The sequence below is a fragment of the Lynx canadensis genome, chromosome C1 (genome assembly GCF_007474595.2).
Source record: "Lynx canadensis isolate LIC74 chromosome C1, mLynCan4.pri.v2, whole genome shotgun sequence".
NCBI classification, from domain to species: Eukaryota; Metazoa; Chordata; class Mammalia; order Carnivora; family Felidae; genus Lynx; species Lynx canadensis.
This window is the reverse complement of record NC_044310.1, coordinates 5689072-5715022: the sequence shown is the minus strand read 5'-3', so window position 1 is coordinate 5715022 and position 25951 is coordinate 5689072. Positions and strand designations below refer to the sequence as shown.

The following is a 25951-nucleotide window of genomic DNA, read 5'->3' as shown; positions in this document are numbered from 1 at the left end:
CAGGGGAAGGGGTGGGAAGGAAACTTGTGGCGTCGATGGTCATTTTAGGTTCCACGGCCGGGGACAGAGACCCCTCTGCATTGCTCTCTGCTTCATGATGTGCTTCTTGAGAGCAACCCATCTCTTACGGCGTCCCACTCCTCAGCACGGCACGCTAAATGCCAAGTTGGGTTGAATTGGATCAACATCTAGAGGTTGAAGAAGGAGGCAGGATTTTGTGGCTAGAACATTACTTAGAATTTAAGATGTCAGATGGGAGCAGTGGCTCCCGGATATGTTGTGCTACTTGTTTCCTCAGTCGCTCAACAAATGTTAGGCATTTAACGGTGGACCAGGTCTCGTCTAAGCCTTGGAGATAAAAATAACATTGGACATACTGTCCTCAAGGAGCTTGTGTCCTATTGGGGAACACGGACAAATAAACAAATTAACGTAAACAACACGATCCACGTAGATGCTACGGAGAACATAAGCCAGTTGCACTCGGGGAGACTGAGTAGGGCAGGGGCCGTGTGGCCGGGGAGCTGCCTTCTTCAGGGCGGCGGCACCCCATTCCACATCACTGTGCCTCCAGGTCTGGACAGATCATATGTCTGATAATTCAAGTCAGTTAATTAGGAGTGATGTGTGTTTTCGGAACAATCGAATTACTTAGCCCCCGTCTGGTGACTTTCGGGGTCATGTCTCATTTGCCTATAAACTGTTCCCTGTCAGGACCAGATAAATGCCTTCAGGACTTGGGAACTTCTGAGGGCTCAGAACGAACTGAATTTGGCTAAAAGGACAGGTGGGAACTTGGCTACAGAAATAAAATCACGTAGCTGCGTGAAAGTCTATTCGTTTCACCCGCACGGACGTGCATTTTCCAGTATGGGGGACACAACAGTAGAATACTTCTAAATGACAAAAAGATTCTCTAAACCTTCTCCGTGACTTTTTAGATTGGGGGACAGATTAGAAGAGCAAGGTCTGGTTCTTGTAAAATGTTTGCCGAAGGCGGCTTTGGGTGCATGTTGTCCGCGGCCAAGAGAGAGCGGGGGTGGGGGGGAAGCTGTGGTAAAACCCAGAAGGAGGTTCTGTCTAGCCTGTGTGGTTCCCTGTAGATGTCACCACCATTTCATTTTCTTCAGTGCTTCTTAGTATGATGTTTCGCCAAAAAGGCCTACGAGCCTAAAGCCCCCCACCCCTCCAAAAAAAGGACACGAAGGAACTTGACGGGCCGGTGATTCGTTTCCTCATTGTAAAGACCATTTCCTTCATCCTTTATTAGGCCACAGGAATTTTTTCCACCGTTGGCCACCCTAGACTGTGTTGAGAAGGTCCCACCAGCCCTGGCTGCCGGTAGTCAGAGCAGTCTGGATCCCCTGCCCGCCTGGGAGAAAACTCTCAGGCCTCGTCTCAGGCCTCAGGGCTGTCCCTAAATTAACCAGGGGAAAGCAACTTCCGGTCTCCTCTGAATGTCTGCCACCATTGTGTCCGGTTACTTTTGGGTTCGTGATTTGCTCAAAAACAAGAAACTCCAGTTTCTTCTCTTTTTTTCCTCTCTACCCCCTCCCTTCACTTCTACTTTCCTCAGATAACTCCTCATGTGTCTATAGAAAACCACGTATTAGTAATGCAGTTAAAGTTTAGTGGTAGAAAACAAAAGTGTCGGTAAACCTGTGTCTGGTTGAATCTGTGCTTGAGACCAGCTGCTGCACCTTCGGCAAGTCCTCGATCCTCTGTCTGAGAAATGAGAGTATTAATTAAACAATTAGGTCTTCTGTGGCCCTCGGAGGCTCAGGTACTGGTAATAGGAATTGTCTTTGAAGAAATATTTATTAAATACCTGACTTGCGCTTATGCAAGGACTCTGACAGATGGACCCCGACAGGACTACCCCACTTCCAGGAGAGGGCCTCTAATGGCAGTGATGGGCTTGGGCGCCCAGAACTTGGTGCTGACTTGGTGCTGGGCACGACACGGGAAGTTCCATGGCAGGGTGCACAGAGAAGGATGACAAAACATAGATGCGGAACGGCGAGTAAATAAACCTGTTCAGGGTCATACCGGTGGCGAGCGAATCAAAGCCACCAGCCCAAGGATAGCTCCTTAGTGACGTTGCACAGGATCCCCGGGCAGAACATCGCGTGATGAACCGCTGAGGCGCGCGGGGGGGACACGTTCGGGGAGCGGCAGGGACCCGGCTCTAGTCGAGTCTGGGGCAGTCGCCGTGGGTTCTAGGGACCTGTGCGCATCACGACCGCTGCCCTGCCTTCTCGAGCTCACGCGGCACGGTGTCCCCGTGAGCCGACGCGAAACCTCCCAGTCCGTTTCACCGCGTCTCCTGATCCACACACTCGAGGGTGGTGGGCGCTGAGTCCAGGGCGGGAGCAGGGAGAGCCCGAGCTCCCGGATCCGCACACCGAGGGGCTCGAGCTCCCCGTTTGTCTTTACCTGGTTCTGTCAGGTGAAGCCAGGGTCCAGCACATCCCAGCACTTCCAGCTGAGGCGCGGAAGCACGCTCGGCGCTCCCCGCAGTTGCCGCCTCTCGGATGAAGCTGACAAAACAAACTAAACAGAAGTCTCTCTTTCCCGTGAAGCCCCGAAAAGAATTTTGCTTTAAAAGCCATACGTTTCCTTCCAAGTTTAGATTGGCATATACCTTTGTCATGATAAGGATGTAATTTCTTGCATATAAATAGTGACATTGAAAGCGAGACTGCTCCATCACTCTTAAATCTATCCAAGGCATTTTGAACACCCTCGCAATTTATACGCGTTATCATCTATCTGAAAATACATACGAATGGGCTCCTTTTTAGCAGTAACATTTTACGTTCTATCTTTCCTTTCCCTCCTTTCGCTTCTGTAACTAGGAGCTTTTCAATCCACTTCCCCGCAGACCGTATCCCAAATGTAAAAGCATCTCCTGCCTGGGAGTCTCTCGTCAGATCAGCCTTTCCTACTCTGCCGCGAAAAGGCTGCGTGTCAAAAGACGCGTGCGTGGTGTTATTTCCTTTAGCAACAAAGCTCTAAGTGTTAAAAAGGGAAGTTCTCTCCAATTATGTTATAATAATTAGTAGTGTCCAGTTTATCAAAACAAGATGTTATAAATGTTGATAAAAATTTTACTTTTTGTTTAATATTTATCGGAAATACGATAGATTCGGTTTTTTAAACGAATTCATTCTTGCATGAATATTGCTTATTGTCAGAGTGAGGCCGTGCTCTGCATCGGTTTTATTCTTATTTTTCATGTATCTGTAGATATAAGTGCTCAAAAACCTTGTGTGCCTGAATAAGCAGGTGGGAATAATAGTTTTGTTACGGTGTCACTCAGTAAGTCGAATTCCTTCCGTAACAATGCCAAAGAAACAATTTATCATCAGACTTGGTTTGCAGTGATCTATCAGATGACACCCCCGCCAGGTCCTCCTTCATTTTTGTTGAAAGCAAAGAACTGGAAAGTACCTGACTTGCATGAGGCTTTCTTATCGTGACCTTAGAGTTAGCCACTGTGTCAACACCAACATCAGTGTTTTGAATCGATCCTTTGTTTGGTGCCCTGGCGTGTCTGTATCAGGGGCAGTGCTGCCTAGGAGCATTCCAGATGGGAGAGGGGTGCCTTTGTGCTTGTGAGGGGAGGGCCGTCGTGAGAGGGCCCGGGAAAACACGGTGCCTTTCCTCGCAGGAGTGCGCGCTCGGGCAAGTGGATGCTGTCGGGTGAATTTAGGAAGGACAACATCTGAAAGTGGAAGGTTTGGAAATGCATTCCCTTGGAACCATTTGAGTCTGTGTTTTTGTCTGCACACCCCCTTGTGCAGACTGAGAACCCACAAATCTTGCCTACCAGGCCCAGTTGTAGGCACTGGGAGAGCCCGGGGCAAGTCAGGCCCTGTAGGATCTGGGCTGAGGGCACGGAGAGGGCCGGCCAGCCTGGGAGCCTGGCAGCCATCTTCCAGGGTTCGGTCAGTCGGCCTTGGGCAGCGAAACAGGCTGTGCCGTGCTGAGATGAGTAAGCGATGAATAAATTGCTGTCCTTGCCCTCCAGGAGTTTCTAATCTGAGCCTGTACTACAAAAGAAAACAAAACAGCAACCCTCACCACCCGCCAAACCCACAGAAAACAAAACTCTCTGTGACCTTGTTATTTAACATGCTAGCAAAGTATGTTTGTTTACATTTTTCAGCGTTTTGATAAGTGGATCTCAATACAACTGGTTTTATTTGTAATCCCATGTATTTTATTTTAAGCATTTACAACCATTTTTTGGAAGAGGTTAGGCCTTTCCAGACTGCCACAAGTGCCCATGGCACAAAAAAGGTGAAGAACCCTGTTCGGAGTGCTGGCCTCTTCCAAATCCCACAGAGAGTCAGTTTCCAAGGAGTCCCAGATGACAGTTTCAATACAGTGGTTTCATGAAAGGACGCTGCATAGAGTTGATACTCGGCGGCACCACAACACCACAAGCTTGGTGCGCGCACAGTAGACGTGTGAAGCGTTGCAGCGGGGGCGCCTGGCCGGCTCAGTTGGGAGAGCCTGTGACTCTTGATTTCACAGTTGTGAGTTCGAGCCCCGCGTTGAGGTAGAACTTACTTACAAAAACATGTTGCATTAGACTGTCAGACCTCAGACCTGGTATCATCAGGCATTATCTGAAGGACCTGCTGCAATCCAGTTTATAGTCCAGCATTAGGGAATCCCACCGCACCCAAAGACACACACACACACGCACACACACGCACATGCACGGCCACTTGCCAGAGCTGGAGCGTTCGGAAGGAGCAAACTTTTGTTGTCTCCAGAATGAGTTTCACACAATTGACAGTGTTCTTGGTTTTGTTCTTAAGTAATGTAGACCTGTGGCTTCTCAGTTATTGTTCGGCTCGTTTTCTTGAACGTCTCAACATTCCTTTTCTTCCTGGTGCTTCCTCCGGCAGCTGATCTGCCCCACGCACCAGGGCTGCTGACTGGAAGCTGCGGTGCTGCATTTAGATCCGATTTCTCACATGCTGCTGACTTGATCTCATTTACAGTTTCACATTTCTGTTGCCATACACTGTGTGATCCCGGCCTCCCCGCAGCTTTTTAACAATTAGTAATCGAGCAGGAAGTGTGTTTTTATTACAGTGGCCTTTTGATTTTGATGTTACAATCGTGTAGTGTTCAGCAGAGAGCAGAGGTGGGGAAGTGGCTCTCTGAAACACATTTTTGACAGAGAGAAGTCTGTTGTTTCAGCCACTTGGCTATCTGTCAGCGGTTCTCAGACTTCCCCCTTGTGTCGGTTGCCTGGCAACCCAGGGCTGGAGCAATCAACCCGTGGCCGTGCTTTTCCAGGCCCGGATCGGGAGATGATTTATCGGTGGAGCTGTGAGCACGGTAAACCCACGCCTCAGAGATGGACCTTTTTTTTTCTCTCTTCTTTTTTAAACCAGGAGTTGATACAAACCATATCAAGAAAAAAGAGAAAGAGTGTCAGTTGGAGAGTTCTGTTACAGATTTTTTCAAGAATAAAATTAAGGCCCATAGATAGGGTGCTTGTTATTATGTGTCTATCCATACGTGTATAGGTTAATATTTTTACTTAATTGGATTATTACTCTTTTAAAAATTTTTCTGTTTTACTGGAACCTCAATAATTTAAAAGTTAGTGGGTTTTTTTTGTTGTTGTTGGTTGTTGTTTGTTTTTTTAATGAGGATACTTGGGATGCAATCTTTCCATGAGGAACTTAGCCCAGGCAATGTTTAGTTACTTGCCCGGGGTCATCTGTGAAGCCTTGATAGAATCATGCATGGACCCAGAGCCCAGCTTTCCTGATGTTTGTGTCTGTGTTCTTGATTTAATACAGTAAGCATCCACTACTGATTGCTTTTCTCCCTATCTTTCAAAACTAGTTGAAGAATCCAAAGATCGTGCTTTACTATATGTTGTGTTAACAAGTACTTAAGCGGGCCTTCCTCTTTGTACGTGTCTGCATCCGTGTGTTTCAGGAGAGCTGTCATTTTAGGACGGGTTACTTCTGAAACTTCCAGATTCTTCTTACTTTCTGCTTCCGCCTACACTGCTTTCTTTTGCACCCCTCCCCCATTTGTAGTTGCAACCTTTTAACTGTGAAAATTATCCCATACTGATTGATTTTTGCTATAAAAGTGGGTTTTAAAGTTCTTCTTGAGGTTTCTCCTTTATAGAATCTCAAATTCTAATACTGCAAACGAGGGTGAAGAGGAATTCATTTTGGGGGGCGTTCTGCACAGGGCAGAAGACTTTCAGCCTGACTTAGCAGCCTGAGCAGTTCTTAAGCGTATCTTTCTGTAAAACTTTAAGGAAATACTTTGGAACCCAAACTCCACTCTGCATGCAGCCCAGTGCGTCCCACTGTGTATGTAAATGTGCTATTAGTATGTTTGTATTCCTTATGAATATACAGATCTAATCTGTTTGTGTAATTTACACACAGCTGTGTTCATGCTCCCTTAATAACAATATTTCCAAGCAAGAGTGAGGTATCACGGGAGCACTATTGTTCCAAACAAAAGCCGCCAGACAGCCTTGTGGTGGGGCCCATTACCAGGCCCTGATGTGGGACCCTCCCTGGAGGGGCTCTCTTGTGATAGCCATCCTGCATGGGGATAGCATGTGACCTAATGGGGTGCCTGTAATAGAAAGAAAACAATGACTGCTGGTTAAGACAGGGTTCTGCCTTATGACCAAGGCTTGCCTTTTGTCATTGAAATACACTCCTCTCCCCCCCAAACCCCCATCATTCCCCTACATTTCCTAAAGGAATAATTGATTTCCCTCCCTTTTTGGAGATTGTGTAAAGTGCACAAGTTCAACGAGGAGCCCTGGCACTTATCATGTGGTCAGGAAGGGGAAACAAAGTCCAGGAGCCCAGGAACTGAAGTGGGCCCCCAGTGCTGGTCAGGGCCTCAGTTTCCCCTGTTTGGCAAGAGGGACAGATCATAATTAATAACTTCTGGATTTCGCCTACGTTCTTCTGGAAGGCAGGTTTCACTTAATTTAAAATAACAAGCCTTTATTAATTGTATTTAATTTAGGACTACATGTATGATATCATTGTCCCTGATTCTAACAGTATATGTATTTTACCTCCCTAATAGAAGACTGTTAGCGCTTTGGGTGTTCTAATGTTTTACAACAAAGAAGGATCATTCAGGCAAGGCCTGTGCTGGTAATAGTACCCACTAGCCGCACAAGGCCGTAGGGCACCTGGAATGTGCCAGTCCAGCTTGAGATGTGCTGCACGTGTAGAATGCACACTGGGTTTTGCAGACAGAGTAGGAAAAGGAGAATGTAAGACATTTCATTAATATTCCTTACATTGGTTACATGTTGAAATGATAATATTTTGGATATTTCAAGTTAAAATGTATTATTAAAGTGAATTTTACCAATTTCTTCCTAAAATCTGACTCCTGGAAAACTAAAGTTACATATTTGGCTCACATTTGTGGTTCACATTCGGTTTCTTTTGGGCAGCCACAGATCTAGACTCTTTTAGTTACCATTTTTGCAAAAGGCTTACTCACTAAAGATTTCTACTTCTTTTTTCCCTTGTAACTTATAGACAAGCCACATTTTTTTTTGAGTTTCCTCTTCCTTCCTCCTGTGCTGAGCTCTACTTTTTAATGACTTATTTATGAACCACTTTACAGGGACATTTTTGTGGAAATTTTATGGTGGTTTTGCAGGGAAAGAAGGGGCCTCTGATGCCCATTTGGGTTCTGTTATTACTGTCGGGTTATTTTTAATTTGGGTGTAGCTGGGCAGCCATTATTGGCAAGAGGTATTTGTCTGGCGGTATTTCTACATCTGTTAACGCTGCTGCCTAACTAGCCAGTTCTCATGTGACTTGAAAGTGCATTGAAGCATTCTGAGATTCACCCCGTAGCGGTGCTTTGTTAGGCCTGAAATCGTGACAGGACTTCCACGTACTCAACATAATCCTCTAGACTCAGAGAGGTATATAGACAAAGCCGTACAAGCAGGCTCAGTGGCCTTTGCTAGTGGGCCCAGTTGCTATGTAAACCATCTCACATGAAGTCGTTTTCCCATTGGGCATGTGGTCTTTGAGTGAAGAAATGGAGTAACTTTCATTTAACACTTGAGACCACCCAGGAAAGGTTTAACACCGAGGTGTGTTGAAAAGAAAATGGCTGGCGTCCCTCTGGGTGCTGAGCTGACATCACGGAGCCGGATGGTGTGGTTTCTGTAGCGGGACTCGGACATTTGAGCGCACAGGAAAGTTGGTGTCAAACCATTTTGTAGGTAGTAATTAGAGAGTTGGAGGCTTAACGGTGAACGCAGATCAGGGGGCATTGAGTCAAGTCAACAAATGGCTGGCAAGTCAAATAGTGTTATGGGAAGACGAAACCAGCTCACCTACAGATAACGTTCATTTACAAATCCAGCCCGTGGTTGTTGATCCCCTGCTGTTTGTGTCAAGTGCTGTTCTAGGTGCCAGAGATTTCGTAGTAGACAGATTTTCTCATGTATTCAGTATCATATACATCCTGTCGTGTCATATCGTAAGGTAATAAGAGCTCCGTGTTACGTCAGAATATTATACAGAGTGATAAGGCATGCAGATTGTCTCACGAAGTCTAATTGCAAAGTTCTTTACTGGTTCATTTAAGTAATAGTTGACTAACGTGGAGGTTACAGTATTTTGTGGTTTTTGTATTGAATTTCGTAGTGGTTTCCTATTCCTGCATAACACATCACCCCAACAATAAAAATTACCTCAAGTTTAAACAGCAGTATTATTTTATTAGCTGTCATAGCTTCTGTGGGATGAGAATTTAGGAATGGCTCAGCTGTGTGGTTCTGACTTGGGGAGCGGAGGGGGCCTTTGTGAGGTTGCAGTCAGATGGTAGGTGGGGTCGGAGTCACCTTGAAAGTTCCTTGACTCACAAGTCTGGACGAGGACTCAAACGGCTGGGAACTGGAATGGCTGGAACTTCTAAGGCGTCTCTCACTCCCCCTGTGTGGTCTCCCCGGCACAATAGCGTCAAGATAGCCGCACTCCTTAATATGGTGGCTCAGGGCTCCAGAGACAGGTGTCTGGAGAGGGAGAGCCAGAGCCAAGCAATACAGTCTGTCACAAATATAAAGCCTTTGTGGGAATGTGTGTTTTAGTTTGTTTTTGTTTTAAATAATATATGATCCTTGTCTGTGAAATGAGAGTTTTCAACGTTTATTTATTTTTTGGGACAGAGAGAGACAGAGCATGAACGGGGGAGGGGCAGAGAGAGAGGGAGACACAGAATCGGAAACAGGCTCCAGGCTCTGAGCCATCAGCCCAGAGCCCGACGCGGGGCTCGAACTCACGGACCGCGAGATCGTGACCTGGCTGAAGTCGGACGCTTAACCGACTGCGCCACCCAGGCGCCCCAATGAGAGTTTTGACCAGGGCTGGGTGCTCTAAAAGCTTCCTTCCAACTCTAACATTCTCTGATTGTGCTATTATTACAGATGTGGTAGGGACTGGGGGCTGACTGACAACTGCTTGGCTTTTGTAGGTGTTTCTGGGGCGCATGAGCTGGAGTCAGCTTGTGGGGGTGGTAAGGAGTCTGCTGGACCCTTCTTGCTGGCCTCAATTAACTTTAAGGACCTGGCACTTGAGTCCCCCTTTGTGTTCTGTTTCTGTAGCTAATCTTGCAGGGGCAGGGATATATAGAACCACGATTGAAACCAGGCTGTTCATGATCACAGTACTCGTGAATGAAGGAAGGGAGAAGGATCAGGGCAGGATCATGTTAGACCTTCCCCCATTCTCAATCTTATGCTCTTCAGCCTTTGGAAGGTTAGAAAGGAAAGGAACAAGAAAGAGAACACCTCTGTAACAGCTAAGCAGCTGCCATATTTGATCTAGAGAGGACTTCTTTTAGACATGGACAGGCTCAGATTTGGGTTTCTGTTGTAAGTACCATCAAATCTTTAGGGATGAGGCAGGGAAACAGGTGTCTTTCTTTTTTTTTTTTTTTTTTTTGCTAAAACTAGAAGTTATTTAATGTTAAAGGTATCTTTGACTAATCATCTGAACTTCCAAGTAAGAAGTTGAGAAGACATGTCCTCCATTAACAGGGTGTGTGTGTGTGTGTGTGTGTGTGTGTGTTAACTTAAATTATTTATTTAAGTAATCTCTATACCCTCTGTGGGTCTCAAACTCCCGACCCTGAGATCAACATTTGCATGCTCCTCTGACTGAGCCAGCCAGGCGCCCTAACAGGGTCTTAGTTTAGAGAGTTCAGCCATCCTCTCATCTCTGTGTAGGAGAGACGCTACCTGCCTCACTGTGGCTCCCAGTGGTGGAGAAGTAGAGGCACCGACTGTTGAGGATTCTATGGGTGGTAGAAGGCCCGGAGGCTCATCTCCCACAGGGGCGCACAGGAGCCCCGAGAGAGGGGGAGTGACCTGTTTAGGAGGTGGAGTTACGTAGGGCAGAGCCGTGTTCTCTAAGCTAAGTTGTCTTGTAAGCAAGTTTTTAACATGGGTATATAGCATATAATCCCTGACACAGGCTTTTGCTTCAGAAAGCAAGAATGTATATATAACATTTTTTAGATCTTTTTTTTTTTTAAAGTACAACACCTTTGGGGTGCCTGGGTGGCTCAGTCAGTTGAGCATCCAACTTCGGCTCAGGTCATGATCTCACAGGTCTGTGAATTTGAGCCCCTTGTTGGGCTCTGTGCTGACAGCTTAGAGCCTGGAGCCTGCTTCTGATTCTGTGTCTCTCTGCCCCCCTGCCACTTGTGCTCTGTCTCTCTCTCTCTCTCTCTCTCAAAAACTAAATAAACATTAAAAAATTTGGGGGGGGGGGTGCCTGGGTGGCTCAGTCGGTTGAACGTCTGACTTCAGCTCAGGTCATGATCTCACAGCTCTGTGAGTTTGAGCCCTGCATCGGGCTCTGTGCTGACAGCTCGGAGCCTGGAGCCTGCTTTGGATTCTGTGTCTCCCTCTCTCTCTGCCCCTAACCCACTTGCATTCTGTCTCTGTCTCTCTCAAAAATAAATAAACATTTAAAAAAATTAAAAAAAAATTTTTTTATAAGTACAATACCCTTAAATTCCTCTGATAGGAGTAGATACAATAGAATTTTCTCTCTACCTGGATTCCAAGCAATTAATCCAATTTTGAAACTTTATTTACTTCTCCACCCTTCCTGCTTAGCATTGGGGCAAGGTACTTAATTTACCTAAACCTCAGTTTCTCCATCTGTAGAATGGCCCCAGTGACACCGGTATTGCAGTGTATACTGAGGAGGATGTGGTCTGGGACCCATCATTTCCACGTTGAGATTGTGACGTCCTGAGTCTGTGAAAGACATTACTCTGAGTAGAAAGTATAGGTGCAGGTCTGAGGTAGGGGAAGATGTCACATACAGGGGGAGGGATGCCTAGGTGGCTCAGTCATTTAAGCATCGGACTCGATTTTGGCTCAGGTCATGATGACACAGTTTGGGAGATTGAGCCCCGAGTCATGTGGAGCCTGCTTGGGATTCTCTCTCTCTCCCTCTCTCTCCGCCCCTCCCCAATGCGTGCATTATGTGTGCACACTCTCTAAATAAATAAATAAATAAATAAATAAATAAACATTTAAAAAAAAAGATTTAGAGATTTGAGAATCATCATAAAAATGTGATTATTGTTTTACATTATTGTCTTGTTGGCTGTTTTTAAACTATACAGCTGACCCTTGAGCAACACAGGTTTGAACTGCACTGGACTGCTTACACGTGGGTTGTTTTCGATTAATAGAGTACTATAAATGTATTTTTTTCTTATGATTTTTTTCCTTTTTCCTTTTTTCTCTCTGAAGTAAGCTCTACACCCAGTGTGGGGCTTGAACTCACGACCCTGAACCAGCCAGTGCCCCTTCCTTACGATTTTCTTAATAACATTTGCTTTTTTCTATCTTGCTTTATTGTAAGAATGCTGTAAATAATACATATAGCATACAAAATATGCATTAACTGACTGTTATAGGTAAGGCCTCTGGTCAGTAGTAGACTATTAGTAGTTAAGTTGTGGGGAAGTCAGGAGTTATGCAAGGATTTTCAACTGCTGGGGAGGGGTGCGAGTGTCCCTAATCCCCACGTTGTTTCAAGGGTCACCTGTAACCAGTTTAATGAAACTATAAACTATCCTGGAATAATGTAGTAAGTTCAGAGTAGACTTCCAAAGTGGCATCAGAAATCAGGAGCACGTACTAGAAACCCTAGAAATGCCCACCAGGGCTTTGCTGGCATGTCTCCTCCCAGACAAATGGATTCTGATGCTGTTCATTGAACAAGGAGTTCCTTACTCAGGTCACCGTTTCTTCAATGTATTAAGTATTTAAAACCAGAAACGAAATGATACTTGTCAAAGCATTGTCAGCAGTATGTCTCCGGCAGGAAACGTGTTTTGAACATGAGGTGATGGGAATCTGCAGCAAGCAGGATTGGATGGATGGAATGCAATAGGTTCCCCTCTAGTGGTTGGTCAGTAAGAGCCATTGGTGAACTGGTAGAGGCAACACGTAACACAGATGTTTGGAAAGGCTCTCCTGTCTTCTGCTTGGCATCAGTGTTCTCTCACCCTGCCCTGCATTCACACAGGCCCGCACTGGGGACACATCTTCGATTTTCTGCTGCTGCTCTGTCCCTTCGGAAGGGCCGTGTTCATACTCCTCTTACTCCCCGCCTGGCACGTGGACTTGCATTTTTGTATCTCGGGGGGGGGGGAGGGGGGAAGGGGGAGGGCTGTAGTTTGCTTACTTGCAGATCTCCCTGCTCTTCAGTCCCCTGGGAACCAGTAAGTTATTAACATAAAATTTTGTGCAGAAAACAGGGTAGAGCAGAAGGAGCCATTTTCACAGTGGGAATCATTTTAATACCTACAGTGTTTTCCAAACAGTTATGTAAGAGGATGGAGTAGAAATGGCTTCTCTAAAATCCTGGTGAGTTTCTGACTGTGATACACTAGTTAAAATTCACCAGAGGGAGTTAATTTTGAAAGCTCTCAGCCAGGGGTTAATGCAGAGTTATCTTTTAGCCATTTTTGTAGCATAGCCCTCTCTTCCTGCTTCTTTCTCTGCTGCAGACACAGGTCAGAACCAGCACTTGAGATGAGCCATGTTGGGAGTTTCCCCTGCAGACAAGAGAGATGAGCACACCTTACCTTAGTCTTTGGAAGGCGTACTCCCAGCCCGGTACACTTCTGTGCGCTCTCCAACTTGATATGCAGAGTAACGTTTTTGAGATAGGTGGGGCAGGTATTTTATGGCCAGTTTAAAAGGCGAGCAAACTGAGGCAAGAATAAGTTGACTTAGGAGAGTATAGCCTGTACGTGTCGATTTATAGACTTGGGGAAAACGGTTAAATCTTTAAATATAAACACAGTCAAGGGACTCTTCTCGCCCCCCTGATCCACACCCTGTGCCTGACTCCATTCTTAGCCCTCACCCCATCCCTGAGGCTCCCCGGTTGTCCACATTTGTCACCCTTGACCCGCCAGCCCTGGTTCAAGGATTTGCTGACATATGGTCAGTTTTCCCATCTGTAAAACGGAGACATCAGTAACCCCTGCCTTGACGCAAGGTTGTTGAGATGTTTAAGTCAGTCCACACACGAGGAGCCGTCTAGACGGCGCCTGGCATGTTGTAGCACTGCCCCGCGTTAGCTCCGTGTGTGTTGTCATGTAGTGTGGTGTTGCCCTACTCTTTCCATATCACTGACACATAACGATGAAGCTGCCTGCCCTAGGCCCACCCTGCCACCCTAAGGGTGGAGAGGATCAGCACGCGGGCAGGCCAGGGCACAGGGCTTGGGAGGCTTTGGCGTGGGGCAGGCTCAGAAACAGTGAGGAACTTCTGGGCATCTGGCTTTGTGCTAAGAGAGAATGTTACTGCACTTGGGCCCAGTTATACTTATTCTTACTAGTTATCTCCTGTTTCAAAAAAGTTAATTCCTATTAATTATATCTTGTTTATCAAAATTTTCTTTACGGAGCAGACAAGATCCTAGGATTTCTGAGTTTAGGCCTCATATTTCTTCCATTCTACTAAGAATGAGAAATAGAGTTTTGTGTTGCAGATTCTATGAAAACCCAAGTTTGTAACAGTAAGTACTATGTTCAGGTAACTCACTTTCTTTTTTTTTTTTAATTTCAAGTTTTTATTGAAATTCTGGGGAAATTGGCTTCAGGTATAGAGTTTAGTGGTTAATCACTCACCTGTAACATCCAGTGCTCATCATCACAGGTGCCCTCCTTAGGACCTATCGCCCATTTAGCTCCTTCCCACTCAGGTAGCTCACTTTTTAAAAACCAGGGGTTAAATGTTCTCTGCCAGGAACTTACAAGTAGGTAACTCCTGGTGGTGAGACGAAGTTTCAGTTCAATAATGGGAAACTGTAGCGATTTGTCTATAAACTGGAGCATAATTATGTAACACGATAGAGGTGCTACTTATCACTCAATGGCAGTCCTATTACAATATATAAATTCATCAAATTAACATATTGTACATCTTAAATGTATACAATGTTACCTGTCAAAATCTATTTCAGTAAATAAAAGGAATAAAAACCGGAGCCCAGTCGCAAACTAAGCTGTGAAACAAAGCAAAGGACGGCCTCCTTGCCGTAAATAAATTTATATTTATATTTGGATCTCATCTGGCTTTGGAGTTCAAAAATAGAAAAGGACTTGTTTTGTGCTTCCAAGGAATGCACAGCCAGGCGGATTGGAGACAAACAGCGCCAGAGAAACGAGTGCCGGCACCCCCGGACCCTGGGCTCCCAGGGCTGAGCGGGCCCGCGGAGCATCAGAAGCAGGGCTGCTGAGCCCCCAGAGCCACGACTGAGCCAGAGTTCCTGCCTCGTGGCGGAGCAGTCTTTGGGCCCTCACCCTCTGCACACGAGCAGCCTGCTATCTGTGCGCCCCGCCAGGGACAGAAAAGCTAACTAACGGGCATAGCAATAGCGCGTGAGGGGTTGGAGCTCAGCGCTGGACATGTTGCATTTCAGTTCAACTACTAGAAGGCTGATGGTGCCTGTGACTTTTCATTTAGCGGCTTACGGTACCTGTCTGTTTTTTTTAAGTCAATAGTGGTAATTATTAAATTAAAGCCCGAAAACCTTCACGGTCTTCATTTGAAGAGAGATGAATTAATAGAGGGAAAAGAGCCTAAGGCCTCAGAAACCCACTTAACACACTGACCTATTCTCATCCTTGACGACTCTGAGTGGGTTGGCTTTGTTTCGATTTTAAAGGCTACTCTACATTTCTGGTAAACCACAAGGTAAAGGCTGGTCTCTGAGAAGCAGATGTTTTGCCAGTTTTGAGGCCTTGTGGCTTTCCATAGAGAAGTAACAGTACAGGCCACATGAAGCTTTTACTTCCTTTTTTTTTTTCTTCTTCTTCTTCTTCTTCTTTTTTTTTTTAAATGGGGCCAATGGTGCTTTTGCACTTGATGGCACAGTCATTGATAACACATGAACAGTGGTGGTCTGTGTTCACCACCAGATGGCAAATTCATATTTCTGGAAGTAGTTAGTTTGAAATATCTATGAGACACTCAAGCAAGTGTTCCCGCTGGACTTGGACCATGATTGAGCCTTAGAAATACTAGGGAGAATCTTGGGTGATAGTGAAGACCAGTGGGGCAGTGGCATTCCCACTAGGAGGGGGTTTGGAGACCAGAAAGCCTAGAACAAAGCCTTGGGAAGAGCTCCAACATTTAGAAGTTGGGCAAAGAAGTAAGCCTCCTGATAGGAGGAAAATCAGGACAGTTTGGTTTCGTGGAGCCAAAAAGGTCAACTCTGTTGTTCGAGTTGAGGACGGATTCTTTGGCTTTTAAAGTCTCTTTCCATCTTGACCACCCAAGGCCAGGCCCTCGTCATCTCACGGCATATTTCACCTCGCATCCAAAACATGCATGCTCCACCTGCCCAATGCTATAGGGAGGCAAAGTGTTAGAAGATGCAGTTCCTGTCTTTTCGGGGCTTCTGGACTCTGTGTACATGAAGCCTTATACAAGTAAACAGCTGCCGGGTGAATGGGATCGAATGGTCAGGCAAGTTTTGTGTCCGAGTGGGAGGGACTTGAGCTTAGGTTTGAGGTAAACTGAAAGCATCTTGGGTAGGCTGTGGAGAGAAGTAATAAAGATGCCCCAGAGTCTGGAGTTCAACAGAGGGTGCAGTACAGGCCAATTGGCATTATTGGACATTTGGTTGGAAAGGTAGGCAGAGACAGGATCCTGGAGGGTCTTGAATTAAGGGTTAAGGGGTGTAAACACCATTTTGAAGAGGTTAAGGAGCTGTTTTTTTAGGTAGGGGCTTGGGGGCAAGACAGTATGGGACTCAAGACGAAATGTGTGGTTTTGAGAAACTCCTTGGCAGAGGCTTATAGATGGCCAGATGGGGGAGATGGGTTAATAGCGTAGCTAGTAGGAAAGAGGGATAAGGGCTGGGCCTGGGAGTAGCACTGGAATTGGTAAGAAAGGAGGGCTTTGAACGCCGAGGACTTGGTGATTTGACGTTGGGGCCAACAGGAAAGGGCGGAGTTACATGCAGTGGTACCATGGCCGAAAATGGCTTCCTCTGTAGACTCTTACCTCCATGTTACAGAGAGAATCGCACTGCGGGACGTGGAATTTGCATTCTGCCTTTGCCTCTGAAGAGCTAGGTGACCTTGGTCTGGTTACCTAACCATCTGTGCCTCAGCTTCCTTTTCTGGAAAATGGAGATAATAATAGTACTTCCTTCTAGGTTGTGAGGATTTTGAATTAATACATGTGAGGTTCCTGGCACATAGTAGGTACTTAACAACCGTTAGTTGAATAGATAATATTTGGTGATTACATCCTAACAAGTAGAAGAATCCAGACTTGAACTCAGGTTTTCCCAGCTCTATCACATTACCCCGATGTCTCTCTCAGCTGCTGCCTTCATTGTGCCAGCCTCTCCTGGCGTGAGCCTATTGTACGTCCTTTGGCATCGGGCTTGTATTCAGATTGCATAGTCCTGGCCTTCCTCCCTCTGACTCACGCTGCCAGGTGGCCCACCTGAACTTTGTGTATCCTCTCCCTCTCCTCTAACCCACTTGCCATTCTCCACCTCTGTGTTTCATGGCGGGCCTTCCCACCCTCCTCCACCTGTGCAAATGCTGTTGGTTCTTCGTGGTCTGGCCTGTCTCCCTGTCCTGGCGAAGGTATTCCGGACTACCAGAGCCCGTCCCTTTTCCTCGTTCCCCTCTGCACTGACGAGTTGTGCTTCACTACTTACTTTATGCTCGGCTGAATGAAGCCTCAGGTTGTTCTGTAATGGCTTCACACACATTTATCTTACCTGCTAAAAATGAATCAAAGTTTTAATAAAGGTCTGTGGCTGCCCCCTTTAAAACATAATTCCTCCCAGTGCTAGATGCTCAGTAAATACTTCGAGCGGATTAAGAAGCATTAATCCTGGTGGCTGAGGTGGAGTTCTGGCCCTCCTCCTCTCCCACCCGAGTTAGTTATCTCACCAGCCTCTGTAACCGGTCTCTGCCTTGCAGCCAGTTTGTCCCTACTCCATGACGTAGGCCACACTGCCACGGGAGCAGTCCTTCCCCAGTCCTTTCGTGGACCACACATGCTCTGACTTCTCTGCTGGCCCACAGTTAGCACCGTGACTCTTCAGCCTGGCTCCTGGCTCAAAGGCTCTCTGCAACCCGATCCTCTCCTCCCTCTTCAGTCTTATCTGCTGGCACTCCATTCTGTATACCCTGTCCTCCTTGCAGTTCCCAGAATGTTCTCTGTGCCCTTCCTGGCTGACTCCTTTGCTTGAAGCCCTGCTGGAGCCCACCTGACAGGCTCATTCTTCCTTGTCACTTCCTGTAAGTCGTCAGCCGAGTAAGTTGCTTCCTTCTCCTAGTCCCACCCATAGCCCTTTGTCCCTCCGCTGCTTTTCTGAGGGCCCAGAGATTGATCCCTTCCCTTGTGTGCCCGCCAGCCCGCCTGGAGCTCCCTGAGGGCAGGGCCAGCTCATTGCCTGGCAGCGTCCCGAGGAGATGCTCTGCACAGAGCGCAGGATGCTTGTTGATCCTACAAGTAACATAGGTCACCCTGATTCATTTTAGAGGAGAGCTTCTTTCTCGTGCCTTGACAGATTTTTTTCCTTTGAACTGTACAGATTATACTGAAAACTGACAGTGATGAGTCATATCTTAGAAAGGGGGTGAAATCTGAAAATGCAGAGCCTCCAGGAATGGAGTAGGAGGTTGCAGATCGGTCTTGCAGGCCAAGTCTGGCCCTTCACTGAATTTGCCCGACTGGTCTCAAACACCGGGAGTGGGAGGGACTCTCCTCCCGGTGGGCAGGTGATTTATTGGCTGGGAAGCTTCCGCGGTGATTTAGTTGTGAAACGGCGCCCTGCGAGGTGCAGGCTAATGCCTGGGCCGGGCTGAGCGGCCGCCCACAATCCCGGGCCGGAAGGGACGGGCGAGGGTCGTCGGGGCCAGCCCCCTGTTTCGCAGCCCGGGGGCGGTGGGCGTGCGGCCGTCGCGCTGCTGACTCTGCCCGCCCGGAAGGACGACTGGAGACGGAGCGGCCTGGGAAGGGTCCCGAGTGGTGGCGCGGCCCGGCCCCGGGCCCCGGCCCCGCGGGTGCCCTCTGCTCGCGCTCGCCGCGGTAGGGAGGAAGTTTCTGCGCTTTGGCTGCCTGGATTTACTCCTGCTGTTCGGGGGGAGGAAACCGAGATACCAGCGCCTGGGTCCCGGAGGCTCTGGCCGCGGAGCCTCGGGCGGGGGGCCGGGCGGGGACGGAGCGCGGGGCCGGCGGGCGGCGCGGCGATCCAGGCCGCCTTTTGCAGCCGCCCGCGGCCGCGCCGGGCTCTGCGCGCCGCGCTCCAGCCTCCTCCCCCGGCAGCAGCGGCGGCGGCGGCGGCGGCGGCGGCCCCAGCCCCGCGCCCCCCGCGCCCCGCGCCGCGCGGCCCCGCCGCGGTCACACGCCGAGCCGCCCCGGCCGCCTCCGCCCTGCGCTTTGTGGAGCCAGAGCCCGAGCCGAGTGACAGGCGCGGCCTCTCGCCGCCCCGGACCCCGAGTGCGGCCGGCGCGGCGTACCTGTGGCTGCGGGGCCGCCCGGCCGGGAAGTGTCGCTGGGGTTGGCCGCGCGGGACCCGGCCGCCAACCGCGAGCCCCAGGCCCGGGGCCCTGAGGTGGGGGGCCGGGGAGCCGGGAGCTGCCCCTACTGGGGCGGGGAGGGGCTGCCTGGAAGGAATGGGACAAAGTGAAAGTCTCTAGACTGCTGGGGTGGAGGGGCGGTGGGGAGCGTCGGAGGAAGGAGGGGGTGCTGATGGTTCTTTATTTGGTGCCTCGGAGTGGCTTTTAATGACGGCGATGGCGGGGCAGGCCAGCGGGGGTGCGGGCTCCCAGTGGGCGTCCGCGATATCGGTGCCTTCTTGGTGCATTCCTCGGATTGATGAAAGGGCCTTTTAACCCCTCTAGGGTGACCTTTTGGGGAAGTCTTCAGGTTTCTTTTTCCCTCTCTTCTGCTCGACACTCTGGGAAGCTTCGTTCTCAGGTGCAAAGCAGTTGTGCTGTTGTATTGAAACACGAAGCGTATTTGTTTATACCTTCGTGGACCGATGCGGAGACTGTGGCACAGAGGGCGCAGATTGCTTCTTAGGCTCACATCCAGGATGTCCTTCTCCCAAACCTGTCTGGTGTGTGCTATTGGGGTTCGAATGAGGCGGTCCGGGGCCTGCCCTGGCCCTGGGGGGGTCCCAGCTGTGCTGCTGAAATGGTCTCCCAGCCTCGTCAGTATTCCCTAGCTCCGACTTTTATGGTTGTTATTCTGCTGATTGCAGATATCTTTGCTTTGCTGACATCCTGTTTTGTTTTTGGTTTTTACATCCCATTTGTTGTTTCTTTTTATCACAGAAACGCTTCGTTAAGGGGCTCAGGCAGTACGGCAAGAACTTCTTCAGAATTAGAAAGGAGCTGCTTCCCAATAAGGAAACAGTGAGTACAATTGGACTTTATGTAACTTGATTTTTTTCCTCTTTGCCCCTACTGCTTCTCCGCACTTGATCTTACGAAATGGTTTCCTTTAACCCTGCGCTGTGCTCAGACTGGCTGGCACTAGAGTCCTCATCATTTTACTTCCTTCACTTTTAGTTTAGCTTCTGATTTTATATAGTGAAGTGACAGATTATGCTTCTCCCCCACGAAGAAAGTGGACTTCCTTTGTAAGAACAGCAAGGTCTTTGACAACGGAGGGTCACTTGGGGGGTTGTCTGGGATGTTGAGCTATTAACATCTAATTGTAAATACAGTGGCTGAAATAGGAAATGTCATTTACCACCAGTTGGATTTGGTTATTGACAAGTCTTCAACCAAACAACAGAATGAAAAGGTCTGTGGCTCACTATGCTTTGAATTCTGTTGGGACCTTTTCTTTCTTTAATGTTGCTTATGTTTTGAAGAGTAGTTTTAACTCTTTAGTTTTTGCAGCCTTAAAAGTTTGCACTTCTGGGGGGCACCTGACTGGCTCAGTCAGAAGAGAGTGCGACTCTTGATCTTGGGGTCATGAGTTCAAGCCCCACGTGGAGTGTAGAGATTACTTAAATAAATAAATAATTTTTTGAAAACTTGGCACTGTTCATCGGACAGATACATATACAAGGATTCTTATAAATTGCTTAAGTGAGGCTTTTACAGATTCATTTGACATTTCACAAAGCTGAGAGCCCTGTCTCTTGCTAAACTTGGGGTAGGCAGATTTGCTGAGGAAACTTCAGAGGGAGGTTGTATGAACAGAATACTAGTAAGGGATTTGGTCTCATTTACCTAAATTCCCTACAGGTGGAATTCAGGGGGAGTGGTTGGAGAGTCCTAGGAGAGGCTAGGAGTGGGGTAGGGCCAGCCAAGTCCCAGTGTCTGTGGCCTAGGTAGAGCCTAGTAACCGGAAGTGCTTCTTAGGACTTGGGGGTGGAGGGTGAATATTTAGCCACCGAGCTGCTTTCACTTCATGCCTACCCTCCCTGAGTGGAATGAGGAGATAGATGAAGAGGATCCATTACAGAAGTGGGTGGGTTGTTTTAGTTTGGTTTGGTTGGTACTTTTCCAATTGGGTGTTGTTGATTGATTGATTGCCTCTTATTCAATTTTGATTGTTTTATTCTGAGGCTTTGTTCTGTTTTGTTTTTGCTTTAATGAACTTTTTCTAGACACCTTTTCTGTACGATACCTTATGTGAGCAGCAGTAGCTTGTAAGAGGGAAGAAAGGTTCTGAGATTTCAAGTATAGCCTTGTATAAATTGGTGGTTTGCATCAACCAATCATAATGACATTGAACTTTTAATGTTTACTATACATCTTAATATGCTGAGATGGTCATTTTGAGAATGGTTAAAAAAAAAAAAAAGAACTGTTTATAGACCTTGAACTAAAGTATATGTTGTCATCAATCTATATAATCAACTTTTTTGGAGGGCGGGGATGGGTCTTCCTGGAACAAATTGGAAAGAAGTATTTGATGTGGAACAGTAAAAAAATACCTTTAAGTTTTCTGCGGATTTCAGTCATTTAAAGTTTGATACGTACTTTTATAAAACTAAAATGTTTTACCCAACGGTGAGAATTTTGGTGTGGCGAATTGGAGCAGCCATAAGGTCCGTGAGTAGCTGTGGCCGGACGCAGTAGGCCAGATTGTGACCTCCCCACTGCAGTTTTCTGTCTCTTTGTCCTCTGCTAGAAGTTGCAAACCATGAGGAATTTAATACAAGATATGGCTTGACAATTATTTTCTTTCTGTTCTAAAAAACAAACTTGTAATAGCAAGATTAAGCATCTAATCTAAAATTTGCCGTCCACCATTTGGAAACACCAGGCAATTCTGTCTACCTTTTTATCTCTAGTGGAAGACAAATCTGAATAACTTTTAGCCTGGGTAAGAGGCTTCTGATCTTTTTTTCCCCCCTTACTCTTGGTTGTCCCTTATCCTTACTGATGATGTCTAACTCGGTAAGTCGTCTGTCCTCGCCCACAGAGAAGTTGTTGGTACACCAGCCTTTTGAGCCGGTCCGCTGGTCTTTTCCAGGTGCCTCTGTCCTGAGACCCTTCCCCATCACTGTCCGCCGTCCCTGTTTCCCAGCCTTGTGGCTCCTCTCCTCTCTCCTCCTCTGGCACCCAGCACCCTTCCTGTTTCCAGCCTCCTCATCAGGGCGCGATCATGGCCACTAACGGGACAGTTGTTGGCAGCACTGGAGGGTGCATCATGGCTGACTGGCTAAACGTTACTGGTGTTCCGCTGTCTTTTTGCCTAGAACCGGAGGAGTTTGGTGGTAGGGTAGATCTAGAAGTACCCTGATCACCTGGGAGAGAGGCAACTCATTTTGTATTTTCCTTATTATCAGCATAGCCCCGCTAATCATTCACAGCTCCTAGGGAGGGGAGGGCAAAGGTTATTTTTCATTTTTGCTGCAAAAAATGAGAAAATTCCTTGGTTCAGAACTTCCTTGGTAGAAGTCTTCATATGGTCACGCCTCTCTTTATATCAGATGCATCTAATCTGGATATTTTCTACATTCTCTTCTATTTCCCAGAATTATTAACTCATTTCTTTGCTCTTCTCAACTGACTTGAAACTTCAGAAGGGTGTCAGCATCCAAAAGAACGCGCCTGATTGGGCCTGGCGCGGGGGTCATCAGACCTGTGTTCTATTCCTGGCCTTACCGGTAACTGTAGTACTTGATGATCTCTTCTAACTGTGCAGTCTGCTTTGAGCTGTCGGGTCAAATCCTGACAAGCGTTCAAAAATTATTTCCCCTAAAATGGTGTTTCTTCGTGCGAGAATTTTGTAGATGCTGCAATCTTTATAAAATGTTTGCACACCTTTGGCTGTTGCTGTGCCTGAAAGCAGAGTGGTGGCTCTTGCCTCTGGCACCTGCCTGCTCTGGGGCCTCGGGCAGATTATTCAGTCTCCGTCTTTCAACATCTGTGTCTGTAAAATGGGTGATCCTTCTAGCCCCTAGAATTGTTCTGAGAGTTTAAATGAGATAATGTCCGTAGAGCGCATATAAACACTTCAAAATGGGTCTTCTTCCTTGTCTGCCCCAAATACTACCTGACGTGCGCAGTGTGGGATTATTTTCCGTTTGTAACCGTGTTGAACCTGTGTGAGAAGAAATGACCTGTTTCTTACCACGTGTCTTGGGAAAAACTGTTTTCTTTGAAAAACGGGGGGGGGGGGAGGGGGGTGAAGGACAGCACCCAGCTCAAAGGATCCGGTTGTTTCGTCTTGAACTTTGTTGAAGGGACTTCCGTCCTTACTGGGTCATTCGGCGCAGTTATGCGGACAGAGGTTCCTGGTGGGAATGGACCTAAACAACCTTCCTAGTTCTTTCGGTTTCTGGTGTCTGTTACACAGGAGCTGAATCTGGCTTTCCTCCGAATACCTGTTGCCCCTGGAGCGGGGGTGGTGGCTGTGGCTGCGGAAAACCCACTCTCACAGTTCAGCTGAGGGGGTGTAGCAGGTCAGCCTCATGGCACCCGAGTGAATACCTGTCAGTCACATATTTTCGCGTCATGGCTGTGCACGTGTCCTGGAGTTGCTGCCTTTGTCCCATTCTTCCTTTCTCCGTGGCTGCTTGCCTTCTTCAGCGTGTGTACAAGATGGGCAGTTAGAAGTCATACACAGTAGGGCATCTTTGCGGAGCGTTTGTTCAGCTTCCCCTTGGCTGTGTCCCTCTTCTCTCTCAAGACACTGTTGGGCCCAAATCACATGAGAGTCTTGGGTGTTGGTGCGTTTATACAAATCGCAGCGAGCGTCCCACAGCTGAGCCTCTCGGGTGACGGAGAGCCGGGCCTCGGGGTGCCTCTTCCGGCACCGCTGCGTGATCTGTGAACCGATCGATGAATTACATGACCTTTGAGGCTAAGATAATGCCTGAGAAAATAGGAGACCTGATAGAATTGAATCTTAAAGCACCAGGAGGGGCACCCGTGTTGTAAATAATACAAAATCCCGGGTGTTCCAAAAATAATACTTTGTTTGGTTTTTACACACATTGCAGTTTTCTGCAAAATCCTGAGGAGATGACTCCGACGGCAGTGACACGTGTCTTCTTTCACACTGAGCACACGTCTGTGTTGTTTGAGTCAAAGACTTTCCGTGTCTGACACCTGGACGATTGTCCCTTGAATCCTGGCTGGCCTTTGTGTATGGCTCTACCTGCTGTTAGGCAGACAAATCCAGTCTGCGTTGGGTTGTAGACAGGGAGGGAGCCCCGACTCCGGGAGCTGTCTCAGGCGCAGCTAACGTTAGAGAGAAGACCGTGTGATCCTCCCCGACTCGGGAGAGAAGACAGGTGCCTCCAGCACGTTATTAGCCTCTGGGAGAAGAAGGTGAAAAGGCACACACCCTTGGCTGTCTTTCTCCTCTCCGTAGTTTTATGTTTGCACACCTAGCCCAGTAGGGATTAAGCTCATGTTATTTGTAGTCCCAGTTGCTGGTGTATTAATATTTTCTAAACTAAAAAATTCTTTTTTTTTTTTTTACCCACTTCCCATTTTCAGAGCTAAACATTCCATGTAGCTCAATTTTTTGAAAATTTTGTATATCCACCGAGCACTGTAATTAATGGGTGGGATGTCTGTAATGAGAAGCAAGGTGCCATTCGTGGCCCGCATTGCAGCAGGGAAGGGGAACCACATGCATGCTTTCCGTGTTTGGCAACGTGTGCTAAGGGCCCTGCTGGACAAAGTGTGCACCAGAGGCTGGGTTTGGGGGCTGCCCGAAGGCTAATTGGAGGGTGTGGTGTTTGAGCTTTGAAAGAAGGATCTGCTTTTTGACAGGCGGTGGTTGGGAGGGTGGAAGGAAAGTGGCTTTCCAGCTGCAGGAAGTGGCACGAGCAAAGGCACGGAGGCAGAAACTTGCAGGCCGTGCCCAGCGCGTACCCTAGCGTAGTTGGAGAGGAGGTCGCAGGGCAGGTGCGGCAGGACTTAGGCCAAAATTACGTCCTGGAGGTAGACTTGGGAGACCCTACACTGTCTCTGAAGAGGGCATTTGGGAACCCACAGAAGTCTTCTAAGAAGAGGGCGCCTGGGTGGCTGAGTCGGTTCAGCATCCGACTCTTGATTTCGGCTCAGGTCATGACCTCTCGGTTTGTGATTTCAAGGCGTACGTCGGGCTCTGTGTTCACGGTGTGGAGCCTGCTTGGGATCCTCTCTCTCTCTTTCTCTCTCTCTCTCCCCCCTCCCCCTCCCTCTCCCTCCCTCTCCCTCTGTTTTTCTTCTGTTTACAAGCGTGCGCTCTCTGTCTCAAAATAAATAATAAATTTGTTAAAAAAGAGAGAAGGGGGAGCATTCTTGAGCGGCACAAACAAGACATAGAGACCAGAAAGGAGGTTCTTGTAATAATTCTCAAAATAAGGTCTCCAAGTAAGACAAAAAAATGGGGGAGTTGGAAGTTACTTATGGAACTAGAAGTCTGTCTTTTATCCTGATTTTCTCCATTGAGAATGTGCCTGTTTTGTTTTTTTTAAGTGGTTAGTCATTTTTGAGAGAATGAGAGAGAGTGTGTGCCTGCGGGGGGGGGGGGGGTGGTGGGCAGAAGATCCAAAGCAGGGTCTGCGCTGACCGGCGAGCCCGGTGTGGGGCCTGAACCCACAAACCATGAGATCATGACCTGAGCTGAAGTTGGACACTCAACTGTCTGAGCCACCCAGGTGCCCTATGTCTGGGCTTTTGTTGTTGTTGTTGTTGTTGTTGTTGTTGTTGTTGTTGTTTTAATGGTACTAAGGGGCAGCCGGTTTTGATATTTCGGATGTCTTGTTTTTAACTTGGGGTGATAGTATGAAAAGTACTGGAGGTTTAATATTTTACTTTGAGAAGTAACGTGAAAACCACCCACTTCTATCATCCACGTTTCTGGAAATGAATTCTGTTAAATATGTACATAATTATTGAATATTAATTGTTTATT

At 47.6% G+C, this 25951-nt stretch overlaps 1 protein-coding gene across 1 annotated transcript in view; it reads left to right on the top strand.

Moving 5' to 3' along the window:
- Nucleotides 1–25951, top strand: part of RERE (arginine-glutamic acid dipeptide repeats) — a 424733-nt gene that overhangs the window by 347869 nt on the left and 50913 nt on the right. The window contains 2 exon segments of the mRNA XM_030325464.1: nucleotides 19906–19986; nucleotide 20244. Coding sequence (XP_030181324.1) covers nucleotides 19906–19986; nucleotide 20244 — 82 coding nt within the window.